Genomic DNA, 25,736 nt, shown 5'->3' on the forward strand with positions numbered 1-25,736 from the left:
TTTCCCAAGGGGAAATTCCTCACACTGAGTGCAGCAAGATTTGCTAGATCCTCAGAAAGGTATTTTGATTCGTCTAGCTTATTTGACATAAAAAAACCCGCCATACATATATGACTGGCGCTTTGAAGACCAATGTCCTGTCCCAAAAATCAGCTACAATCTTCATAACAGTGACAAAATAATCTTGACTAGAACAAATAAAATTAAACCGGAATCACAAAAATAACACTTAAAAATTAAGTTAAAGCAAGAACAAGATATTAAGTAATGAATTTTTAAAAAATTAAAATTAATATCTGTAGAATAATTCAAGCCTAGTTCAAAACATTTACTCCTTTAAACACTACGGTATAATTCATTTCTAATTTCCGTTCGTTTTCATGTTGTACCCGCTAAGCATTTAAGCTAAAGTTAAGCAAAAAATCACGAAGGCAAAACCTTCTTCCTTTGCGTACCTTTTCGACACCGCTGCTAGTCAGTTTGTTTTATAGTTAATGAGGTGTTGGTTTTTGGGATTTTCTTAAACTCCAGTGTCGGGAAGAAAATATGACGGCCTAAACCTCCCCAGACCTGGCTACAACCTGGTCGTGAAGTTTGGTGGCGTGTCGATGAGAGGCTGATCACGCGTGTATGACCGTTCCTCTTGCCAACATGGGTTCCTTATGAGGGATTGGTAAACATTACCGCTGCCCGTGTGCGGTGTGGATGTGGTAAAACAGTTCATGGCATTCTGAATGTGAATGGTGGTCCGATGGTTATTTGTTATTTTTTTTTTGTTTTTTTATCTCCTTTTTCTTTTAGGTTTTTTTCGGGGTTTGTGGTTGCTTACTACGAGTGGCACGGTTTGAACACTCGGTGTTTGCTTCCTTTGGATATTCGGCTTTGTGCGTGTTGTTTGTGCCTATTTGTTTGGTTGCTTACGATTTTTAGTTTGGTTTGGTTTCCGGTATTGGCTTTTTTTCTTAAATGGGTTGTTTGTTTGGTTTTTCACCTTGTTCCGTAGAAAAGAGTATATCAAATATTCCCAAAAAAAACAGACCTTTGAATATGGAAAAATGCGAAATGTCATACGTTAGAACCACACCAACCTTCCAATTTATTGCAGCTATCTTTTCATTGTCGGAATTCTCAAACGGAAAGGAGAATACCTGAAACGAGTCGTCGCTAGATAAACTTGCATTTTATGATTTGTGACGAGTTATGCCATCGACGACGGTTATCGCTCCGTTGTGACGACGCCCCTTTCTGGTGGAACTTCATAATAAATCAGAAATTTGTTATCCATTTCCTACTGCAGCCATTGTCGTTATTTAACAAATGCTTAGCATCACGTACTATTTTTAATGTTTCATTTCTGTTAAATTTTGTGTAATGTGTACTAGTTCTCATTTTTATGCATTATTGTTAAAACCGGTCTCATGCTAACACACCTCGGGTTTTCGATTACGTTGAACCGGTGCGCGGCTTCGCCGGCCTCGCCCACTGCCAGCACTGTTTTTCAAACACAGATACCAATCTGAGAAAACAAGTTTTCCAAACAAAAACTTAAACATCTACTCGGAAATAGTCTTTCAATAGTTTGTCTTAGAAGTCTATAAATTACCTCAGGAAGTAAGATGGTTTCTTGGCAAGTGCGGAAAATTGTGAGCTGCGTAATTCGACGCCCGAAGGGCATTATTTTTAGCGTATTATTTTTTTCTCCGTAAGCTGACTCGTTTTGCTCTATGTCTTTGGATATGGAAATCAATCAGCTCATGATATCAAGATGACAAGATCTACCTATCTCGTTTATATCTAATTCTAGAGAACTTTTACAAATCACTTATTTTCGAAATCTCCTGCAGCTATAAATTAGTGGACCAGGCTCAGATGTACGTAACTACGCCTTGAATAGACATGACATCTCATGCGGATAAAATGCGAGAAAAGTGAACTTGGATGAATATTCATAAAGTAAACGTAATCGCAGACATTTTGGTGCTCCATTCACATCTATATTCGAGTATTTAAATGTCTTAAGATCTTCAGAACGTGACGGAAGCGGCAGATTTCAAGTTGATAGAAGCTTGCTTTCTCAGCTAGGAAAGATTTAGTACGGGATCTCACCAGAGAACCACATATTTTCTACAACATTCCAATTTCTAAGGTTACCACTTAAAAACAAATGGCTTTCTCGAGATTAAAAACACAACTTTGTCCTTTTTCACTATTTACTACGATATCAGAGCAGATGTCAGGGGACTATGTATGGTAAACGTCCACTCCTGCTGCTTGGTACTTTCCTAAAGCTCTCTTGTCCTTCCAAGATGCGATGTCAGCGTTTACAGACAATGGAAGTTGATGGTAGATTCCAGGAGGCCGAACTGGAAAAGAAATCTCTCTGTTTCACAAAAAAAAAAAAACGATTGTCTCTGCTCTTACAGCACATTTCCATAGCTAACGTGGACAGTTTTGCCTGCTGAGAAATAACCTATTGCACTTTATCGAACTCAGATGAATTTGAGAAGCTCGAAGTTTCTGCTCCGTACTCCTGCCACCCATAACACAGACATTTATCACGACCTCGAAGCGTCCGCTAGGTATTTCAGGCCACAGCTAGGCGGTCCTTCTACTGTTTTCATGCCACAGTAACGACACTTCCTCAGAGTAGTAACTTTTACTTTACGATTACTTAACTGTAACCTCACTTTTCTCGGATTTGTTTGCACCAAACATCACAGCATATCCCCAAGACGCAGTTATCACTCAGCCTCGTCAACTAATTTATAGTCGCTGGTAATTTAAACATGAGTGCTTTTGCTAAAGTTCTTCAGATGTGAATGTACTCGTTTACAAATGAGGATATACCATGACATTTGATACAAAGAAATTCCGGGGAAAATGAAGTTATAGCTAAATATTCGTAAATAAGCTTTAACTATTCTGTTTATGCGTCATTCCTCTCTATTCCAATTCTAATGTAATGTTGCATGAAAACGGTGGAAGTGTAACGTGCAGCTGTGCGGCAGACGCCTGGGACGCCCCTCTTTCCAAATACATCTTTTGAACGTTTGAAATGTGCTATTGGGTGTTTCCACTCATGCAGCTTCTGTTGCCTTGAGACGTTCTTTCACGTAACGCCCTTGATTATCCTTATAATCCTTATCCAGTTCTGCAGATGATTGTATCGGAGGGATGAGTTGTTGTGAAGGTAGCACGGCGGTGACAGGTCACCGCAATTTTCCGGCGCTCTACGTCGTATTCATTACAGCATTGGACTGGGTGCCAACCAATCTTTTAATCGCTACGAATCCTACAAAGTACTGGATTTCTGAGAGAATGAGGACACAAACTTGATATATCGGTTGGCCCTCTGAATGCGCTGCATAAGTCAAGTTTCCAAACCTCAACGATTGCAAATTAAAGTCGAACGTGTTAGAGCAGTCTGAAAGGATTGATCGAATGAGAATTTTATCTGAGAAGAGTGGGCATCACAAGGAGCACAGCATGAAAGAAGTATGACACTGCGGACGTTCATTCTTCTTTCATACTACATATGTTTCCCTCCCTCTCCTTCAGCATTCAATCAAATTTTTTAAAAATTTTCACTTTGTGTGAATTTGGCCAATAGAATTGAAATTGCTTTTGTTGCTAATAACGTCACTCAGAAATATAAACGAAAGATGACAAATGGTTTTTTTTGTTAAACGTGCAGACATACTAGAGAATATATACCATATAATTTGGAGAATATTCTAAACAACTTTGTTTTGCTCTTTCTTCTATACAGCTTCTACAGCATTATTAGAAGCTGTCATTCTCATTTCTCTCCATCAGTTTTCATTTGTCTTCACAGGAACTGTCAATAGAATTAAGTGCTAAGGTGAAATGGCGCGAACGTCGTCATAAAAATAAAGGCGCAACGTGAACGTACTTAATTTGTTACCTACTATTTCAGCTGTTCTCGGCATGTGTTTGTTTAGTTTCTGAAGAAAACTCTGGCAAACATGATGCAGATTAGGTACAGGGAAGCAAACATATGAGGTAAACATACAAACCTGTGAGTTTACCACTATGCAAACAGTAGACATAGCTACGAAAGGTTTCATAATATCCAATTTGGGTACTGTTTTTACCCGAAGGAACTTCTCGACAAATTGTTTGGAAACATTGCGCTTCACTGGTGCACCAATAATTCCGCTTGCCACCATACCTTGCTGCCGCACCAGTTGCATGCCGTGGTACCCGTCTCCCTCATTTTACTACTTTACTATCTCTAAGGGTCTTTGGACTTATCTCATCCCACTTTCATCATTATCTTTTCTGGTTTCTGGACAAGGACAGCAAGCTGAAATCGAGCTCGCATTGTTGAATAAAACAAATTCATTTTGTCCTTATCACATTTATTATTTTCTTGACTCACAAACCGACCCCGATTCCATATACCACAATAATTCATGCGCTCTGATCCTCCCCTAGACGCTGCAGCATATGAAAAGAGCTAAAAAGGCAATTCGTGACTTAGTTAGTTCAGTTTTAGGTCACAAATGTGTTTAGAACAAACATCTATGACTTCTGCCTGATTGTCAGTTCGTTATTGCTGCCGCCTCTCTACCGCATTTCTCCCCTGGAACAGTTCATTTGCAGTTATTGTTATGGATACGCAGGTGACATTTATCGCTACTGTCAATAGAATAAAACAAAAAGAATATTGTTATCATGTTACCTTCTTCTCCATATATCAAAGGATTCTATATTATCTTTTTTCTTTGTTTCGAAAATTTTGGAAAAAATAAAATCGGAAAATCTACAAATTGCAATCTATAAAGGCTACATTATCGGTAAATATTTCATTGTAAGGAACAGGTAGGTATACATACTTACACATACAGGACGCGTTTGCTACCAATTTCAGGGGAAATTCGGCACAAAACCTGGAAAAATTAGCGGGCCATGAGAGAACTGCTGGTGCTTGTCATCAACCGCTTGCGCAATGCATTCAGATCAAATCCCAAAGTCCTACTTTCTCCAAAAAATTTCTTGGGTGGCATTCCGAATTCGTTCCAAGTTTGTCGTGCGCGGTTTTGAGTCGCGTTCAGCACAGGCTCGCTAAACTCTGAGAAGTAGGTCTTAGCCTACATTTGGATCCTCCTCGATCTGCTTATCGCGTTGAGAAAAGAAGTACTGGAGTATGCAATCTTCGTGTACGACATCGTTGCCGATAACGGATGTTCTTTTCCACTTAGTGGTTGGGCCCTATTTTTACCCGAAGGAAATCAGAACTACTACAAAAGCAAGCGGGAGACATAAGCCCGATAAGACTACTGAAACGAATTTGTGAAGGGGCATCTCGTTCTGGATCACTTCTTCAAGTTCCTCATTAAATGAGTCTGATTCAGATCCATCAACTGCTGATGTTGGTGAGTACCAGTTGATGGTACTTCTCGCTACCATTCCATCTATCGCTATACCGTGAGACGTCTGAGACGGTGAGGTCCAGTGTGAAGAGCGCTGAAGCAGTGTGCATGCTGGGGCGGTAGGTAGATTTTTCTCCGAGTAGTCCCAAGTCTAAGTAGTTCTGTCATGGCGAGTTTACCTTCGACAACCTACACGGATCAGGGTACCACCTTGCAAGATTTTCTGCTAAGACGGCGGAAAATCTTAAATTACTCTTAGCTAGCCTTTCCATCCCAAGAAGTCGAAGATGTAGAAGGTATCGAACTCTCCCAGGTTAGGAAACCTCACCAGAGGACGTACCTCTGCTGTGCATTGCAGTTCGATGCCCAAAGCCACCTCAGCGAAGCAAAGAATTAATAGACCATCGTGGAGGATTCAGTTAATTAAGACCTCGAAAGTGCATTCAAATATCCACGAAAGCATTGTGTCGGGCAGATATATCTTCCGGAGAGACGAGCATTAGTACCGCCTCCGCTGATCAATAGAACAATACCTCCTCGAAGTGTAAAAACAAAAACCAACGAACCCTCCTTATTTTTTTAAAACAATTTTCCCTCTCTTTTAATCGTGCATGAGTCACTTGCGCTCACGTACAAACTAGGGAAATTCCCTGAAGCAGCAAATAGTCCGATGCTGACTCAGTTGGCATCATCTCCAGGCTGATGTTGCCTCCCGACGCATCTTGACAACTTAGCCAATTGTCCCTATTTTGCTGAGCTGTGTCTTTCAGAATCAACCCCTTCTTCGTTGCTTCAGTCCAGAATACCTTTTTCTGGCAGGAAGACCTTTTGAGACTGAAGAAATAATAAAACCCTAGCCTTATAAAGAAGCTTGAAATAATGGGAACAATCTTGGATCTTGCCTTACATAGGCTACCGACACGAGACCTTTCCTGTCTATCCAAGAGCGTTGACAGTTCAGTGTGACGAAGAGAATATTTTTTTTTACCAAAAATTCTATGTATGCTCTCTCTAGCAGCTAAACTAATTATAATTATGACAGAACATTAAGATTATGGGTTCACGCACAGCGCTATACCCAGAGCACTCTTTTGCACAATATCCACAATGTATCGAGTGTTAGATTGAGTTCACCACAAGCAGAGCCACTATGTGCGAACAGCAGTCACTTGCATAGTATTCTCGACCTGCATAATTCCCCGTTCAGTATGCTGAGACTACTTGTTATTAGCACTCAACAGATCAACGGTTCTGCAATGGACACAAAGGATTGTTTCTAAAATGTTCGAAAAGTGATGCTATTAAAGCAAATTCATCGCCAAACACAACGCTTCCTCTTGACATTTACTCCTCTTATCATAGAACTTTTTGCTTCACTTCGACGTCTCCCCATTATCATTATTTGTTCAAAGTCGTCTGCCCTGTCTACGCAGAAATCGTTGATACTAACGTGTATTAAACAAAAAGAACTTTTCTTCTTGAAGGCAACATACCACGAATCTGAATACCACGTGGTATGGATTTCCCATGGAAAGCTCCTATGCAGGGTCGTAGATTGCGGAAAACCATATGGTTCCGCTCATCTTTCCGTAGATGCTGCCTTTGAGGGAACCTCACATAATGCTTGGGGTCAAATGCTGGAATTCAAATTCTTCCACTCATTTTCTGCTGCTCTTTCATTTCATCTATGTCTATGTAACTAATTCTTAGATATCTTTTTTAATTTTATGGAAATAAATTTCCTAAAGGGATAAGGGGCATGACGTTATTCAGTCAGCTTGGGAAGCCCTAACGCGATCACTTCAATCGCTACAGGTTCATGAACATGTGAACCGCAGAAAACTGGAGCTTATGAAGCGATTTTCGGGGGCTAACCAATGTATCACGTCAGTTTTTCACCCTCCCAGACAAGTCTGACTCCAACACACTAACACTGGAAGGATGAAAAAAAACGGGTTGCTCTTAGGAGCTTCTGTACACTCCCAACTCCCAACGAACATTTTGCCAACTGCGCTACAATCGCACAAAACTCGTAGATCTAAAATATTCCAGCCGTTTTAGCATGAATGAGATATGCCAGGTGTGCGACCAGCTTGGACATGGTAACCATTTCGGAGTGAAGACTTGTAGAGCGTGCGCAGCATTCTTCAGGTAGCACTACTACCGAATATTTGTGTTTAAACGAAAATAAAATGTATTCACATTCAGGAGGTCCGTAGTACAAGGAAGAAAGTACACGTGCAGAAAAGGAAGTAGAAACTGTGAAGTTGTTGGCAAAGGGAAATTTGTCTGCAGATACTGCCGATATCAGAAATGTGTTTTGATAGGAATGACTCCCGAAAGTAAGTTTTCAATGTTTGCAAGTTCAACAAAGATCTCACGTCATTAAATAAGCTGGTTACCATTGATAACATTATCTTGTTTACGTACGTTAACAAGTTTCATGGAATGGAAGCAAAGTTGTCAAGGTCTTGTGGAAGCAAAGTTACGGAAAAAAATGCTTCCTCATTTCCCATGAGAACCTCTAGATCCTTCTTGAAGGCATCACCCCACGAATCTGAGGTGGTACGGATTTCAGGTGGAGTATTCGTATGCGGGATCGTAGATTGTGGAAAAAAGGATGATTCCGATTCCGTCCATTTCTTCCTAAATGCCGTAAGAACGGCCCGGAAGATGCAGCGCATGCACAAGGCTGGCGCGCTCCAATCGAACTCCTTGTAGAAAATAGTGCGCCGGAACGCTCAAAGCCGTATCTTCCGGGCCGTTTTCTAAGGCAATTAGGAAGAAATGAATGGAATCACCCTCCTCCCCATAATCTACGACCCCGTGTACGGATACTCCACTGGAAATCCTTACCACTCTGTAAGGATTACTCCATTGGAAATCCTTACCACTCTGTAAGGAGGAAAGATTTATGGGGTGATGCCTTTAAACGGTGAAGTTGAAATCGTTGCTGACTAATACGGAAACAGATTGGGAAGAAAAATATTAGTTCTAGTGTACACCGTTTGACTGCTCTGGGCACCGAATGTGTTCATCCAGGCGATCGCGAAGCGCCTTTGAATATTGATAGCGCTGTTTCTTACGATGCCAGAAGAACAAGATATAGTCCTAGTTACAAAGAAATCCGCATCTTACACTGTGCACGATGGTGACTTATTTGCAGATGTGCAATGGAACAGAGATGTTCTTTCCACCACTATAGACCGAGGCCGCCCGGAAAGTGTAGGTTTTGTTTGATATCCTACATACGTACGACGGGTCCACCGGCGTCGGATTGGGTCGCCGGTGCCAGCTAATAAAAGCTAGTACCCGCAGTAAATTCAAATGCATGCCGCAAAAGGTAAATGGGACGTTGCAATCGTTTCATAGTCGTATCCTCTTTCCGCGTTCCTTTTCACCTCCACGACTCCGCCGTTCTTCGGAAAGTGGGAACATGAATGCCAACTGCTGTTTATATAGTACCCAACTGTTTACATGATCTGATGTGGAATGCTATCTTTATCAGTACGATGGTGTCGTTCACTTCATTTTATGTGAAACATCATTCTGTGATAACTGTTGGGGGAAACAAGATTGAAACCTGAATACTCTGAGTAATGATTCAAAGTCGTGTCTATATAACATTGGTATCGAAGGAGTGCTTAAAAGTGAAGTTTGAATGTTCTCCAAATGTAGAACTGACGCGTTTACACTAAAAACTATGAAATCTTCAGCCTAAATTTCCTTTAAAGGCATCACCCAACGAATCTGGGGTGTTGCAGATTTCAGTTGGAGTATTCGTATACAGGATGGGAGACTACGGAGAGGGAGGTGATTCCGTCCATTTCTTGCTAATTGCCGTAAAAAACGGCCCGGAAGATACGGCTTTATTCGTTTTGGCGCACCATTTTGTACTAGAGGTTCGACTGGATCGCGCCAGTCTTGTGCGGCGCCGCATCTTCCGGGCCGTTTTTTACGGCAATTAGCAAGAAATGAACGGAATCACCTCCCTCTCCGTAGTCTCCCATCGTGTATACGAATACTCCACCTGAAATCTGCACCACCTCAGATTCGTTGGGTGATGCCTTTAAGAAAGAGAAGAAAACGTTGTTAGAAAAACACAATTCTAATGATTCTCGTGCGAGCTCTTGCTGAAGATCGAGAAGGTTGGACAGAGCTGTGTCCAAGGACGACGCACCTCGGCAACGATCCTGGCAGTCGCGTCAAGGAATACGTGGTCATCCCAGCTCGCCAATTAATTCAAGTAAATCAAGTAAAGTAAAGTTTAAAGAAGCAAGACCACACAAGAAAGTTTCATACGCTCTATGTTCTTAATTACTGGGGAGAAATGAAAGTGACCACACTGGAGCTAATTATTTGTAGAGTTATAAACTGTCATTTTTCCTTTGTGAGAAGATATTTTGCGATTTTTTGAAACGCGTAGTCGAATTACAGATCAAACATGGAAGATATAATATCTGCAGTTTTTGCGTTTTTTCGTAACAGAGAGGAGAGGATTTTTGACCTTTACGTCATTAATCTCGACCATATTTCTTTCAAGAGTGGAACAACAACCACAGAGGGAAGTGAATCTGAAGTACAATCCGCTTCTGTCAACAATGAAGCGAGAACAAACACCATGGTAAGTGATACCACCTCCCACGGGAGTGAGCTTTGGAATCTGTTCATTCTAGGTCACATCATCTGATATGACGCATAGCGACGCTGATATTCGAATAACGTTTGACGTTTCACACGCCATGGACAAATTAAGAGAGATTTTTTCTCAGGTTGCTTTTAATGCTAAAATTCTCAAACAAACACAAAGAAAATGAGGCCGAAAACTCAATAATTTAGAAAAAAAAACTGAAGTTTAAGGATCAACAGAAAAGTGATGAACGTTGTCTATTACTTCACATGTACCGCGGTTTGGAACGACATCGGTGCAATAAAAATCCAACAGTCGAGGTATGTCCCTTCTTCACATACAAGGCTAAACATAAATTATTGATTGATTGGATTGTTTCCACCTTTGCGGTCGTTAGTGCTGCAAAAATGTCGAAGATGGTATTACATAGGTTGATTGACATCTCCTTCCTGTAGGGCAGCGTTTAGAAGAAATATGGTATAACCTCCACTAGCATCCTTAGGTTGCATGTAGTAAGTTACTAAACTTGGATTCAGTTGCTAGAGCTGTAGTCCGAGATTGATCGATCGATTTTTAGGCACATTTAACTCTTCGGCGTTTCTATATACTACGATAGGAGGTAAGAAATTGCACACCTCCACTTTTCTAGATGCTGCGATGAAACAGTTAAAGGCATCACCCCACGAATGTGATTTGGTACGGATTTCAGATGAAGTATTCATATACGAGATAGTAGATTATGGAGAAGGGGGCGATTCCGTCCATTTCTTCCTAATTGACGCAAAAAAGGGCCTGGAAGATGCGGCGCCTGCGCAAGGCTGGCGCGCTCCAATCGAACTCCTTGTAGAAAATAGCGCGCCGGAACGCCCGAAGCCGTATCTTCCGGGCCGTTACTCCATAATCTACGATCTCGTATACGATTACTCCACCTGAAATCCGTACCATCTCAGATTCGTGGGGTGTGCCTTTAAACGAGACGGATCGTCATTAAAGGTCTTTTCACAAATTACTGACAGAACCTGGTAATTAAACTCGAAGGCGGTCTTCGAAGGAATTCCTAATGTAGGGTCGTGCGCACTAGCAGATAATGCTTCAGAAGTAGTATACAAGTATAAAAGTGGAACTGCAAAACTGCAAAACCAAAAAAAAAGATGAGCTAGGACAATTCTTTTCTTATTATTTCATCCGACAAATCCACGTTTCACGCTCGTATAATCGATTAAAAGAAAGCACCTTAGGATGTTACTCTATCACTCTCGATGTGCTAATTGCAATGCGCATTCAGAATCCTTATTTTCGAATACAACGCCAGAATGTTTACCGGAGGCTACTCTAAAATAATATTGGCTACCTAAAAGTCGAAATGAGATACTGGAATCAAATTTTTGTGGTAGAGACAAAACGAAGTGAAGCCTGGGGCAGCCTAAGCAAGTTAATCGAGGGGCGCGGTGCGGTGGAGATAAGCAATCGCAGCAAGCTAGGTCCAACTCCATGTAATCGCCACTTGTAGCGCGTCATTTCGAGGACGCTCACGAAACGCAGCACGTTTCTGTTCATTTTGACCCAACTACACATCGTGTGTCTAGTAACGTTTCACTTGAAACATCATATTTTCAGCTCGTGGATTCGATAAATTTCCTTCAAAAACTTTCCACGTGGGAAATCCAGTTTCTTAAGGTTGCAAAATGGATGATGAATTGCGAATACTTTGCGGCACTTCCGTTAGAAGAAAAGGTTAGGATCTTCTCGATATTCATGAGAGTTTAATGATTTGAACCAAACCTTAGGTCGTTGTTTTCAAAGGATCTTGGGGACTATGGAAGAGGTTTGAGCGGATGCATATGTCTGTGCATCTGTTCGGAGAGCATGCCATCCACGAACGGGTAAGCACTGCTATAGTCAAAACAACCTCAAGCGTGGTGCAGTCGCGGATGCGCTCATAGCGGTGAAGTAAGCCGTTGGGACGGAGGTGGAACCCTCGCATGCTGTCATCGAACTGCAGACACAAACATAGATCCCGTCTTGAGTGCAGCCGCCGTGCAACTGCAACTCACGTCGTTTTCACCCAGCTATGCTTCCGGATGATGGAACATAGTACCTAATATTTATGATCTTTGCAAAGTTTACGGTGGTCAGATGATCCTGTTGGGAGAAAACACAGCAGCGAATATGGACACCGTACGGATGGAGTTTGGGCCGCTAACGGATTGTGACCCACAGCAAATCAAAAGGTTAGATCAAATACTCAAATAGATAAAATATATCAATTCCATTGTACCAGGATGTTTCTTGAGTTTCAAAGGCTTGCATAACACAAATGCTGTAATATAAATGTAAGTAAAGTACCCAATAACATAAAACATAATAACGTAAAAATCAATTTAAATCTGGCCTTAGCTGTGATAAAAATCGATAACAAAAAGGCTAGCGTCTGTGTGTCAGATTTTTGCTATTACTTAACAACATCATACTCAGTCCCACCAAAACCCATTTCGACCAAATTTTGCCCACACAAACTTAGTACAGAAAGTATACCGTGAGCCACCTTACAAACTGATCTGCTTACCATTAAAGGCAGCATGCCACAAATCCGACGTGGTAAAGGAATCCACGGGAAAATCTAGATCTAGAGTTAGGGTTGTAGATTGCTGGATCAGGATAGTTCCGCTCACCTCTCTCTGATCGTAGTGTGAAAGGACGGAAAAAAATTTTTTTTTTTAACCATTTTAGTTGGGCCCCCCCCCCCCCCCCCCCCCCCCCCCCCCCAAAAGGAAGAGTCCGTCTCACCCCCTTAACCTCTAATAGGCTCTGAAGGGACGGTAACGGGGGGAAAGAGGGGGGGTAGAAAAAAGTCGTAGTAGTGGTTCCCACGCCTTTTTTTAAGGACATCAGGATAGATGAGCGGAACTACTGTTTCCTTTTTTTTTCCTTTGATGACCCGACTTCGAGTTGGGACGTTTGGGGGTGGGGGGGGGGGCGCCACCCCTAACGGCCCCGACCCCGACTGGCGCGCTCCTCGCACCTCTGTACAAAATGGTCGCCAAAACAAGTTTTCCGTTTTTTACCGCAATTAGGAAGAAATGGACGGAATCACCCCCTTCTCCTTAACCTACGATCCCGTATACGTATACTCCACCTGAAATCCGTACCACCTCAGATTCGTGAGGTGATGCCTTTAAACTGACCTCATTGATTATCTATTGCTTTTCTTTCTGGTTCATTGAGATTATGTCTGAATTGAAGTGAACGCTATAACTGAAATTAACCGGATGCTTTGTCCTTCATCTTTTATCGCTATTGTCGATGTGTACATCTCCACACACTTTCTTCATAAACGAATTCTTGCGAAGTAAGGCAAAGCCAGCGGATTTTTGCGTACTGTGGATTTGTCACCGCTGATTATGAATACAGTCTGTGCACAGTTCGAAGAATGGAGTAGAAATTCAATTTCTTTGCAAAATGAAGATTCTGGAGAGTTGCCCGGAATCAGAGGAAACTATTGAATGAGTGAAATAAGTACTATGATCATGAGGAATGCTAGCCATGCACAACCGCACAAGAAAATAGGACATTAGGAAATTAAACACCTACAAACTAGAATCTCAGGAAGATACTAGTCTGATTAAAGGAAAGGGTTTTGCTAGAATGGCGTAATCTCACCCACGCACTATTGTCAGAAAGAAATGAAAAGTCACAAAAAAAAAACAGGAACAAGTTTAGAAAACTTTTCGCATACTGCAGAGGACTTCGTGGACGCTTTCAACAAGCGTGCGTTGCGTTGCCGTGACACAACATGTTCCACGCTGACCTTTTTTCCATCATGAGGGACAACATCGATTTTAAACGTTTGCTTATTTCTATGCATTTCCTTCTCCGGTTCAATTTGTACAGATGTTTCCTACCATCTCCTAGTACAGTTCACGAACAGCGCAGTTGTAACCGGAGATTTAGCAAAAGGCCAACTTGGTTGTATTTCTCGACAAAAGGTGGATTTCCGAAAAGAATTTGCAACATTTTGTACACAAAGCAGAATTCAAGTGAGTGAGTGAGCAGAAAGTGTGGTTACTTAGATAGAAGTGGGCGAGAAGGTAGAGTAAAGGAGAGAAGAGGTTGAGGGGCTGGTTGGATACCTTGATTGAGATAGGGTATCTTGAGAAAGCGCTAGTGAAAGAACGCTTTCATGTAAAAAAAAATTAGATTAGAAAAATTTGTAGATGGTTTCAGGAAAGTCTGTCTCTTTCAGTCCTTACAGGAAACAAAATCATTATCACTGGATAACTTAAAAAACCACCATTTTTTTCAGCATGTTTGAGGATTGCGTAAAACGTCTTATAGAGGATGTTGCTCGACCTCTTCTGGAGCTCAACCTGGACCACTACGAAGTGTCATACATCCTGAATGCTCTTGTCTGGCATGTCGAAGGTAGTAAGCTTGAAAGTAGCATTTTCAAATATTATGTCCGTTACACCTCGCAATAGAAAAAGAGATAGTATGAAAGTAAATCAACATCACATGCAATCTTGAACGAAGAACTCAATAAGGTTGGTGAGACTTCCGTTGGCCAATCTTTATTGATTGTGCACGCTTCAGCAATCGTTCCTACTCCTTCCCTTCCTTTGCAATCTTTGCAAAACACGGTAATTTTGGCAGGATACGACGTCTACAGGATTTCTGAGTCATGTAAAGCTGCCCTTCATTTCGTACGGGGAACATACTAGTTCGTTCCTATTGAAGGTATCCTTTGAAAACAACTGTTAGGCATTGAAAGGGTTGATAGAATTCTAGTGTGGATCCTAAAAGATGCATTTCGGACCGGCTTGAATAAATACTAACGTATTCAGTTTATTCCATTATTATATTTCAATTGTGAGCGACCAGATGAAACAAGGAATTTTAAATTAAACAGCAAACATTAGTTTATAGTGTTTCAGCTACATTGCCAACAAAACATGTGCACTCTGCCGCGCTAGGATCGGCCTGTGTTCGCATAGACGCGCTGTACTTCTGCGGCGCGCAAAATGCCTGTACAGTACAGAAACTGCTCTTGGCGTTAAAGCGTTTCGTTCGCATGATGGGTTGGTCTGCTAATTTGCTGACTCTTGGCGGCTTAACTCTGAGTACTACGTTGCCAAACATTGCATCGAAGTCCAAGGAAGGATTTTGCGGGAACTGCTGGTCGTGGATTGCTGTGAAAGGAGCGACCTTCCCCCAAACGTGGAAATTCCCGTAAAGTAGATAATCAGACGAAGGTTAAGTGCCTTCATGAGAGTCAGCTCAGCAGCTCTCTCTAGGGCCACCAGCTTGCGAATACAAATCGAAAATATGTGGATAAAAGTTGCTGCACGCAGGCGTGGTGATCGTGGATTGCTTTGGAATCAATTTTCGGTCCTTTTTCCTTTAGAAGTAGTACATGATATGACTCAGCTATCCACTTCTGGTAAGCTAGTTTAGAAGGTTTGGGATAGATAAAGCAGTTGTAGTTCCTGCTCTGTTTTCCCTTTTTATTAGTAGCTTTAAACTACATGTCCATGTGGATTTCCAGTAATGGCTTGTCGATTGATGAGCTATCGCCTTCTCCAATCCTTTTCAAACGGGAAAGCTATTTATCACTTAAAAACTACTTTCTGCTGTACGGTCGTTTTGCGGACCGTAGAAATACAGCGCGTCTACGCGACCACAGGTCGATCCTAGCGGCACGTGACCCCACCCAACTAGCACCAATGCTTCCAGCTGTCTTGTTTTTTGTCTTCCTCTGAATTCGTGGAACGTTATCCTTTTGTTTTTAAAAACTCAAACGTTCCTCGTTTCTGCATGTTTCAACTGAATGCAGCACATCGCGAATTTGACTATTTTGGGATCCCTCATAGACAATAAGGGCTGAAGGTGTAGATTAAGAGTAGAAGAGCGTCCATACTCAATTCCCCCAATTGAAAAACAGCACCGGAAATCTGCGATACCTCATACTGGGTCATCTTTGCACACGCCCGGCGTCCGCGAGCCGTTGTTCATCTTTGAGATCTGAGAAGTTTGGAGTACGTGATTCACACGAGAAAACGGAGAGCTTAACGTCTGCGCGCTCCTAGATAAATTATCAGTGTGATAAATAATCATCATGATCATGATCATGATCATGCCCGTTATTATATATCATGATCATGATCATGATCATGATATATAATAACGGGCTTATTCTGTCACGTGTGTGTGTTTCAGTCACGAAATTCAAAAAGGGGGTGCGACGGGTCCACCGGCGTCGAGTTGGTGCCTCGAAAGCTATAAAATGGGGTGTGACGGGTCCACTGGCGCCAGACATCTATAGAGGGGGGAGCTACGGGTCCACTGGCGCCAGATACCAATAGAAGGGGGTGCGACGGGTTCAACGGCGCCAGATACCTATGGAAGGGGTGCGACGGGTCCACCGGCGCCAGATACCTATGGAAGGGGTGCGACGGGTCCACCGACGCCAGATACCTATGGAAGGGGTGCGACGGGTCCACCGGCGCCAGATACCTATGGAAGGGGTGCGACGGGTCCACCGGCGCCAGATACCTATGGAAGGGGTGCGACGGGTCCACCGGCGCCAGATACCTATGGAAGGGGTGCGACGGGTCCACCGGCGCCAGATACCTATGGAAGGGGTGCGACGGGTCCACCGGCGCCAGATACCTATGGAAGGGGTGCGACGGGTCCACCGGCGCCAGATACCTATGGAAGGGGTGCGACGGGTCCACCGGCGCCAGATACCTATGGAAGGGGTGCGACGGGTCCACCGGCGCCAGATACCTATGGAAGGGGTGCGACGGGTCCACCGGCGCCAGATACCTATGGAAGGGGTGCGACGGGTCCACCGGCGCCAGATACCTATGGAAGGGGTGCGACGGGTCCACCGGCGCCAGATACCTATGGAAGGGGGGGAGGGGGCCCCCGGGCCCAAAATTTATGGGGGGGGGGGGGGGTTTAAATGGGGTGCGATGGATCCAACGGCGTCGGTGAATCCGATTATTGGTGCGCAATAACTTAGTGTGCAAGACGCAAAAGATAGATGGTTACAACCGAATGAGCGCTTTGCTTTTCACCTTTACGACTCCTCCGCATGTCTATTTCCTTCTTAGTTCGCCTCAAGTTGGTAACATGCCGTTCTGAGAAAGTGGAAACACGCATGCGAACGGCTCCTTAAATAGTAGCAAGATGTTTATGTGATCTGACGTGGAACGTTATCTTTATCAGGAGAATGATGTCTTTCACGTAATTTTATGTTAAAACATCATTCTGTGATAAGTTTTGAGAAATCAGGAGGAAAACAAATATTTCGCGTAATACATTTAAACTTTGTCTAGAATATATTGGTGTGGAGTGTTTGAAGCTGAAGTTCGAATGTTCTTCAAATGTAGAACTGACGCGTTGTGAAAGAAGACTATGAAATCTTTCGCTTTTAGTTATAATATTAAAAAGGAAGAAAGATTGATTAGTGAAGGGGAGCGAAGCGAACACCGAAAGTCTGAAGTCCGGTTTTAGCCGGACGTTCAGACTGGTATATAATAACGGGCTTATTCTGTCACGTGTGTGTGTGAGTGTGTGTGTGAGTCACGAAATTTAAAAAGGGGTTGCGACGGGTCCATCGGCGTCGAGCTGGTGCCTCGACGCTAGAAAGCTATAAATGGGGTGTCTATCGGCGTCAGATTGGTGCGCCGGCGCCAGATACCTATAGAAGGGGTTGCGACGGGTCCACCGACGGCAGATACCTATAGAAGCAGGTGCGACGGGCCCACTGGCACCAGATACCTGCAGAAGGGGTGCGACAAGTCCACCAGCGCCAAATGGCCATAATACGGGGTGCGAAGGGTTCACTGGCGTCGGATTGGTGCGCCGGCACCAGATCCCTATAGAAGGGGGTGCGACAGGTCCACCTGGCGTCGAAATAGTGCGCAACAACTTCGTGTGCATGATGCAAAAGATAGATGGTTGCAGCCATTTCATAGCCGTGGCCACTGCTCGCTTTGCTTTACACCCTATATGACTCCTCCGCGTGTCCATCTCCTTCTTCGTTCGCCTCAAGTTGGTAGCATGCCGCTCTCAGAAAGTGGAAACCCGCATGCAAACGGGTGCTTAAATAGTGGCAAGATGTTTAAGTGATCTGACGTGGAACGTTATCTTTATCAGTAGGATGATGTCTTTCACGTCATTTTATGCCGAAACGTCATTCTTTGATAACTGTTTATAGAACACAGGAGGAAAACCCATATTTCGCGTGATACTTTTAAATTTTGTCTATAATATATTGATAAGGAGTGTTTGAAGCTGAAGTTCGAATGTTCTCAAAATGTAGAACTGACGCGTTTAGGAAGATGTCTATGAAATGTTTCGCCCTTAGTTATAATATAAAGAAGGAAGAAAGATTGTTGGAGATGCACAAGTCCAATTTCGTAGAAAACGGCACTAATATTAATTTTCGTTAATCAGTGAAAGCGAGCGAAGCAAACTCCACAGAAAGTCTGAAGTCCGGCTTTAGCCGGACGTTCAGACTGGTAATATATAGTAGACTAATATAGGGGAAGAGAGAGTTGGAAGATAGTCTCCACTCTTAAACAGGTAGCTTATTTCGGAGCTTCCAAATTGCATTTCTTCCGACCCAGAATAGAACTTCGTCGTAAACTTCTTCTTTTCGTTTGTCGCCGTCTTATTTCGTTCCTTGTTTCTAAGTATCAGATGCAGCGTATCACGGAGGGGTTACTATACACGCGTTGCCTTAGTTCCTTTAACATCTTGTCTGCTCCGTGTATTTCTCAAAAAGAGCTGCGTCTGCAGAACAAGATAAACACAACAGGATTATAAGAATTTTCCGCCTGCACTTATGATCTTTTCTTCACATTGCACCGACTTTGTACCCCACAGTTACTGGTACCGTGAACTGTTTCAACGATATTACTCAACTTCCCGTACCACTTTTTTTCGATTTCTATTTTGAGTGGGTGTTCCATGAACTATGTCCTAGTAGCCCATCGATAGTAACACTCCCCTAATTACATGTACACCTTTTGGTCGAGAGAAGCTAACAGAACCGCTTTCATTTCCATGCTGATGAAAGCTTTATCGTACTCGAGAAAGGTTACAACTGGAGATAAACGATTTTACCTTCATGTGCACGTTAGGCTGCCCGTAGAGTTCAGAGCCGCGCTGGCGCGCGGTTTCGTGGCCCAGAACTCTGTGGCCGAGCGTTAGAGTTATGTTAGCTTCGTGAAAAGTTTGGACAAAACAACGGTGGCATTATTTTTATACGTCCCTCAATCACCTTGTTAGTGAATACAAAATGTTCGCGGAATTATCTATCGGTCGAGGGTTTATGCGCTCCCGTCAATGATCACAATCTCCATTTCACTCTCAACTTCCTTTTAGGGTTATGGTTTCATTCTCCACTGTGGCATGGAACACGACCAGAGGCGCATCCTCGACTCCCCCATCTCAAACACTTTGATTAATTTTGTTTTAATTAAAATCAGCGTACCACGAATCTGACGTGGTGAGGCGACTCTGTACACTTATTTGATTGGGAAGACGACATTCTTAATTTCAGAGTTTTCACACAAAATTAGTGCAAAACAACACTGACCCACTATGTGATAGGCAGAGGTTGTTCGAAATTTACTTTCATGAGATGAACCAACAAACACAGACGATCTTGAAGGCAGCATACCACGAATCTGACGTGGTGAGGTAATCCGTGGGGAAAGCTAGAGACAGGGTTGTAGACTGCGGGATCAGAAGTGGTTCACCCCTCCCTAATCGTCCTAAAAAAAAACAGAGTGGACCGCTTTAGCCCCTACGAGGAACGTTAGAACGTTGTCCTCTATGTTTACATTCTGGATTCGTTCTCTCAACAACCTATTCACTGGTTTCACTTGAATAGGCAGTCAAAGAGAACTCTTTCGACCGCTGCGCAGCTGAATGCGGCGCGTTGCAACTGAAATCGTCTTGAAAACGGAGTCTTTGACGCCGTCATTTCACAACGATTTAGGACATATGAGCGGAACCACCTTTGATGCCGCAGTCTGCAACCCCATCTCTACCTTGTCCACCGATTCCCCTCACTATGACAGATTCGTGGCGTGCTGTCTTTAAAGGCAGCATACCACGAATCTGAGGTGCCACGGATTTCAGGTGGAGTATTCGTATACGGGATCGTAGATTATGGAGAGAGGGATGATACCGTGCATTTCTTCCTAATTGCCGTAAAAAACGGCCGAAGATACGTTGATTTCGAGCGTTCCAGCACCATATTTTCTACAAGAAGTTCGATTGGAGTGCGTCAGCCTTGCGTATGAGCCGCATCTCCTGGGCCGTTTTTACGGCAATTAGGAAGAAATGGACGGAATCACCCCCCTCCCCATAATATACTATGCCATATACGAGTACTCCACCTTAAATCCGTAGCACCTTAGATTCGCGAGGTGATGCCTTTAAGCCAGCTGACTCCAGCATAAGCTACGAGCCCTAGAGCTGCCCCTGACATTTTTTTTACCATCAGCAACCAAATCGGCCAATAAAGGTAGAGACAATCAAGGTAAAAAGGTTCTTTAAGGAAGAGATGTGCGGCCATCAACGAGGAGTATTGCAGAAGAAGTACTTGACAGGATATCAGACGAACTACACGACCACTACACATACGATCTCAGGATGCCAAACTATGCGGCAAGACTTACTCGAATTATGGGACTAATCTTCTCAATAGAGGTAGAACTATGCTTCTTTACAGTTTGTGAGGGTCCTATCCTTCCATTTTTCAGAGGGATCAACATGAGCGGTCAAAAGTTGTGGAACTGGCGAGAGTGTTCGATGTCTTCAAATTTGAAGTGTCAGAGAAAGGGGTACTAAACTATTAAGTATAACTTTCGTGCAATCAATTTTGCCAACAGAAAGACGTGCATCTAAAAAAAAATAGGGTCCCCTTCACAACAGAGAACGCCATCTACTCAACCCCATCCAGATTTAATAAACTTTCCAATAATTCCTTCTTTAAAAAAACGGTGGGTAGAAAAATGATTCGGAAAAAGTGAACATGATAATAGTAGTACTGATGCGAAACATTTGATAAATGCAGTTATGCTTAGTATGTGCTTCACTGTATGACTCACATTTCAAAATCTACACAAACTTCCCATATACTGCTAATTCCCTAATTTACTGGCACGAAGGTTACTTGTTTTAAAAATGAGCGCTAAAAACGTGTAACCAATAGTCAGAAAACAGCTGCTCCTACAATACAAAATAAAAAGAATAAAAGATCAAATTAAAGGGGATCATGCACACTGAATTTACAGGGTGAAGTTCGCATCACACAATGTATTAGAGGTGCTTTTTTTCTGATAAGCAGGAAAAAAATGTACAGCGAAGTGCTAACGTACAAAAGAGCGATCAGGAAAGAATCCCTCATGAGAAAAGTTTCGATGAATTTAAAAGAAAAAGGAACGAAGGAGCCTCGCTCGACATCCATTCTGTAGATGTTAAGTAGTTTTCTTCAATGCACTTGTGCTAAGTGGGTTATTAAAAAAACTGGGAGCACAATTTAAGCTATTGCCTGAAATGGTGATGAAAAACATGTTTGAGATCATTTCATGCAAAAAAAAAAAAAAACAAAGGCAACATTAATAGAATCGCTAGCTCTGAATGTGTACATATTGTCTTCATTAAATGGTTGATAAATCATCAATGGTGCGGCCATACTTCTTGTTAGGTACAAATGGCTCCCACCGTGAAGCCGGATATATGTGCTTGTTCTTCTCATACCAGTTTCGAAGAACCACCTTAACAAAAAAGATTTTACACTTAAAAACAACCGAAAATAAACTGCACTCTAGGATTTTTCAAATAACGACTAGAAAAGCTGAAAAGCCTACAAAAGTAAAGAAATCTTATGAGAAGGATTTAACCTTTGCAGGATGTGCTTCTCCGCAATCAAGAGCTGCGTCCTGTCGTATTCGCACGTCACCAGCAGCATCAAACTCATACAAAGGGCCCGTTTTACCCATCGCCTTCGTCACAATGAAGTCCTGAAACCTGAAAAGAGGGGAATAGATGACTTAGCACACCAAAGGAAAAGTAAATGAACCGTATATTTGAGTTCTAGAAAAAAGAAAACAGCGAACAATATTTTAGCATTCGTAATAAACAGTCACATTAGTGTTTCTAAAACGAATACTAAAACTTTGATAAGTCAGTTGACACAACCACTAAGCGGAGACAGTTGGCTTGCAATCTGTCATCTCAGTTGCTCATGTGTTCACTTATCAGCCGCATCTAGGAAAGAAACAGCTGTGAATTTTTGTTGCGCATACAGAAACTACATTTATTCTGAACTTGTGAAATGAATAGCTTACGTGTAGAAATGAGGAATGATAAGGTCTTCTTTAACAAACATCAAACTCTCAGGAACGCATGTCTTGAGTTCAGTAAACTCCTTTTTCAGCACCTGGAAGGGTGGGATGAGTGAAAGAATAATGGCAGTAACAAGCAACAACTCATTCTACTTCTATCGCCCAACCCAGAAACTGGGAAATGGTGTTTCCTTTCTTAACTTTGAGATTTTTCCGATGACTGGAACCATCCCAGTAAGCAAAAGCCACAGTGATCTCTTCATTTTTCTCACGTTCCTGTTGCGCCCTCCACTCAGCAGCTAGCTCTTCTTTTCTCCTAAAATAAATTTTTCGAGGTTGTTCATGTGCATAAACAAAAACTGACTTAGCGATTTCAGCCTCACGTTCTTTGTCAGGAAGGAAGCTTGTGTCGATCGTTGGGTCCATACCAACTCTCTTAATAAAAACGTTTACAATGAAACGTATAAATGTTGACAATAACAAACAGAAAAAATATCATAGTAGAATACACAAATTGGCGGAGAGAAAAAGAACATCAACCGGATACCTTTTTGGTAACAACTGGAGCCTCCTCTTCTTCTTCTTCATCTTCAAATGCGAAGGAAAGCACACGCTTCTGAAAAAACTTTGATATCTAGTGTTCTATTTCTTTCGAACCTCAACCGCAAATCACCTCAACTTTGTTTGAAAGAGCAAATGATCAAATCTTAAGCTTGGTTCGACCATGCTGCTTCTGATAACTTTAGAAACCGATTGGCATAATGCAATTGATGGTTCAACAAAACATAGCACTGACTATTTGGCTGTCATGACATTGGCACAAACTATCTAACACTAACATGGATATATCCTACAAACAACTAAACAAAATCAGCAACTGTATCATATCTAAGCAGTGCTTTCGACTGCCCTTGGTGTCGAATACGTCTTTTACTGATTTGCTTGGCTGTGGTATGGTATTGGTTTTCTATTAACACTAACGTTTTGGTTGTTCTTTTCGTGAAGCCTGGAAATCAAGCCGTCTATCGAGCAGAATGGAGCTTCTACGCCGGCGGGTATATAGAATGAGGCGGAAACATGTTGTAGCGCCTGTGCGGGGGAATTAAAACCAAGGGAGGACACTTGCTACAATCACTCTTGGTAGCACTTCGCGATGGTCCCATCGCAACTCCAACCACTGGCTCCACTTGGCTGTTTCCAGCGCACCCGCTTAAAGGCATCACCCCACGAATCTGAGGTGGTGCAGATTTCAGGTGGAGTATTCGTATACGGGATGGGAGACTATAGAGAGGGGGGTGATTCTGTCCATTTCTTCCTAACTGCCGTAAAAAAACGGCCCGGAAGATGCTGCGCCGCACAAGGGTGGCGCGCTCCAGTCGAACTCCTTGTGCAAAATAGTGCTCCAAAACGCCTGAAGCCATATTTTCCGGGCCGTTTTTTACGGCAATTAGGAAGAAATGGACGGAATCACCCCCCCCCCCCCCCCCCCTCTCCGTAGTTTCCCATCCCATATACGAATACTCCACCTGAAATTCGTACCACCTCAGATTCGTGGGGTGATGCCTTTAAGCAAGTGCACCGACATCCATGTCGTTTTGACCCAACTAAACCACCTCAAGTTTCAGGTGGTGCATGATCGTGCGTATGACCAGCATTGTACAATTCTTAGCTGCACGTATTGTCCATGTGGCAGAGATGGTGAGCGGCAGGAGAGGGAAAGGAAACGTGAAACGGAGAGCCCTCCATATATTTGTTTTTGCTCCATATTAAGGAGCATCTAGATGGGCTTGAATATCGAAACTTTTTACACCACTCGGAGCAAATCGTAAGAAAAAAAAAACATAATTAAAACTCTCAAATAGAGGTAAAAGTTACAATATTGTTTTTCGAGTCCGAGATCACAGCACACAGAACACTAGAGCCATTTTGGATAACCACCAAAAGTCCGGAAATGAAGAGAAAGGATGAGTGAATTGTGATCATAAACGAACTAATTCCGCATCAAAACCTCTGTGGTTCTGATCTGCAGGCCTTTAATTCTCTTAAGAAGTCATGACCTACAGTTTTGGCATATGTTGGTCTCTTACCAAATGAGATGAGTTAAGCACTAGCAAATGTCTGATTCTTTGAGTTTGGCAAACGCCTGAATGCTTTCTTCAAAGTGATGGGGAGGGTGAGAGGATAAGTCATTGATGGCTTTAATTTTATAGGCTCTGACGATGGCGATAATGCCGAAACGTTAGCTATTAATAAAGCAATATCAATACCAATCTCTGCTACAGCTCAAGAAAATCGATAAAAAGGGCAGTGTGTCAGATTTAGTTGTTTGTAGATCACTTTGACAGAGTACAAGAACAAGGAGGGAACCAAAACCAATGTAAGGTGTAAGGCCTGACCACCAGTCGATATCCGTGTTCAAAAAACCTCCATGATCTACCGGACAAATATATCGTCAATACACGCCTTCGCCCAAGACTATTACATTTTATGGTGGGAAATAATGCTTTGTGTGACTATACCAAACAATCACCCACATCACTCAAATAATGAGAATATTAACCTGCACTACTTCAAAAGACTGATCCGGACTAAGAGACACTGCTACCGCTTCAAAAATTGAACTAATATAAGAAGTATGGCAAGCGGAGTGACGGACTGCGCCGTTATTTGCTGTACAAGCAACCCTGTTTTCAAGAAGATGGCAGCGAGGTAACGTAGATCTGGCATCGCCATAGAACGCAAAGTTAAAGGATAGGGATATGAAATAGCACTGAACAACTCCAAGCAAAAAAAGAGTGGTATTAGCTAATTCCCCATGTTTGTAACCATTGTTCATAAGCTCAAGTTCTGCAACAAAATGACGCACCTGCGCAACTTTTTCTTGTGCGCTGGAGCCTAGTCGTTTCGCATCAGATTTCTGCAACTTCGAGTCTTCTCCACGAGCAACAGTGACCTCTCTGAAATTGAATTCACAATTCTAATAAATCAACCTGACTTTCAGCTCGCCTGTCGTTGACGACATCCTTCTGTTTCTCACGCATTTCATCCAATGTTACAAGTCCGACGGTTTTTGACTTAAGATTCTCCTCAATAGCGTCATAATTTGCAGTGAATTTCGAAGAAATCCCAGCAGATCCTAAACTCCAGAACTGCTCGTTTGCTCGTTTAGAAACTTTACCATGAGAGAGACTAACTTTTACTAGACTCTTCTTCCATTTTTTTCAACTGTTGCTCCATATCCTCTTTCGCGCGTTCGCGCTTCTTTGATAGGTGAATGAGACGCCCAGCATCAGCCCGTGACATCTTGGCAACCTGGGAAAAGTTTCTGGTTTTTCGAAGAAT

The 25,736-nt window shown here is 42.7% G+C and overlaps 3 protein-coding genes across 4 annotated transcripts; 1 reads left to right on the forward strand and 2 right to left on the reverse strand.

Annotated features, from left to right (window-relative positions):
- Nucleotides 1–2,241: 2,241 nt before the first annotated feature.
- On the reverse strand, nucleotides 2,242–4,190 carry RB195_014377 (uncharacterized protein; the record flags this gene model as incomplete). Its single annotated transcript, XM_064204623.1, has 3 exons — nucleotides 2,242–2,363; nucleotides 3,914–3,965; nucleotides 4,038–4,190. 3 exons carry the CDS (start codon nucleotides 4,188–4,190, stop codon nucleotides 2,242–2,244), a joined length of 327 nt encoding a protein of 108 aa, XP_064060504.1.
- Nucleotides 4,191–4,470: 280 nt separating this feature from the next.
- On the forward strand, nucleotides 4,471–20,903 carry RB195_014378 (uncharacterized protein; the record flags this gene model as incomplete). 2 transcript variants are annotated; one of them, XM_064204625.1, is made up of 14 exons in its annotated part: nucleotides 4,471–4,503; nucleotides 4,570–4,646; nucleotides 7,458–7,547; nucleotides 7,605–7,738; nucleotides 8,563–8,621; nucleotides 9,940–10,020; nucleotides 10,073–10,168; nucleotides 10,257–10,346; nucleotides 11,644–11,760; nucleotides 11,814–11,909; nucleotides 12,163–12,257; nucleotides 14,330–14,448; nucleotides 20,603–20,754; nucleotides 20,808–20,903. In XM_064204625.1, the coding sequence occupies 14 exons, from the start codon at nucleotides 4,471–4,473 to the stop codon at nucleotides 20,901–20,903; spliced, it is 1,335 nt and encodes a 444-aa protein (XP_064060505.1). The 2 variants fall into 2 exon arrangements, with proteins under 2 accessions (XP_064060505.1, XP_064060506.1); XM_064204624.1 differs by lacking the exons at nucleotides 4,471–4,503; nucleotides 4,570–4,646 and having other exon boundaries at nucleotides 7,459–7,547.
- Nucleotides 20,904–21,707: 804 nt separating this feature from the next.
- RB195_014379 (uncharacterized protein) lies at nucleotides 21,708–25,697 on the reverse strand (the record flags this gene model as incomplete). Its single annotated transcript, XM_064204626.1, has 9 exons — nucleotides 21,708–21,824; nucleotides 21,951–22,077; nucleotides 22,398–22,489; nucleotides 22,548–22,710; nucleotides 22,759–22,829; nucleotides 22,942–23,010; nucleotides 25,261–25,351; nucleotides 25,401–25,530; nucleotides 25,589–25,697. The coding sequence occupies 9 exons, from the start codon at nucleotides 25,695–25,697 to the stop codon at nucleotides 21,708–21,710; spliced, it is 969 nt and encodes a 322-aa protein (XP_064060507.1).
- Nucleotides 25,698–25,736: the final 39 nt, after the last annotated feature.

The sequence above is a fragment of the Necator americanus genome, chromosome V, assembly GCF_031761385.1.
Source record: "Necator americanus strain Aroian chromosome V, whole genome shotgun sequence".
Taxonomy (NCBI): domain Eukaryota; kingdom Metazoa; phylum Nematoda; class Chromadorea; order Rhabditida; family Ancylostomatidae; genus Necator; species Necator americanus.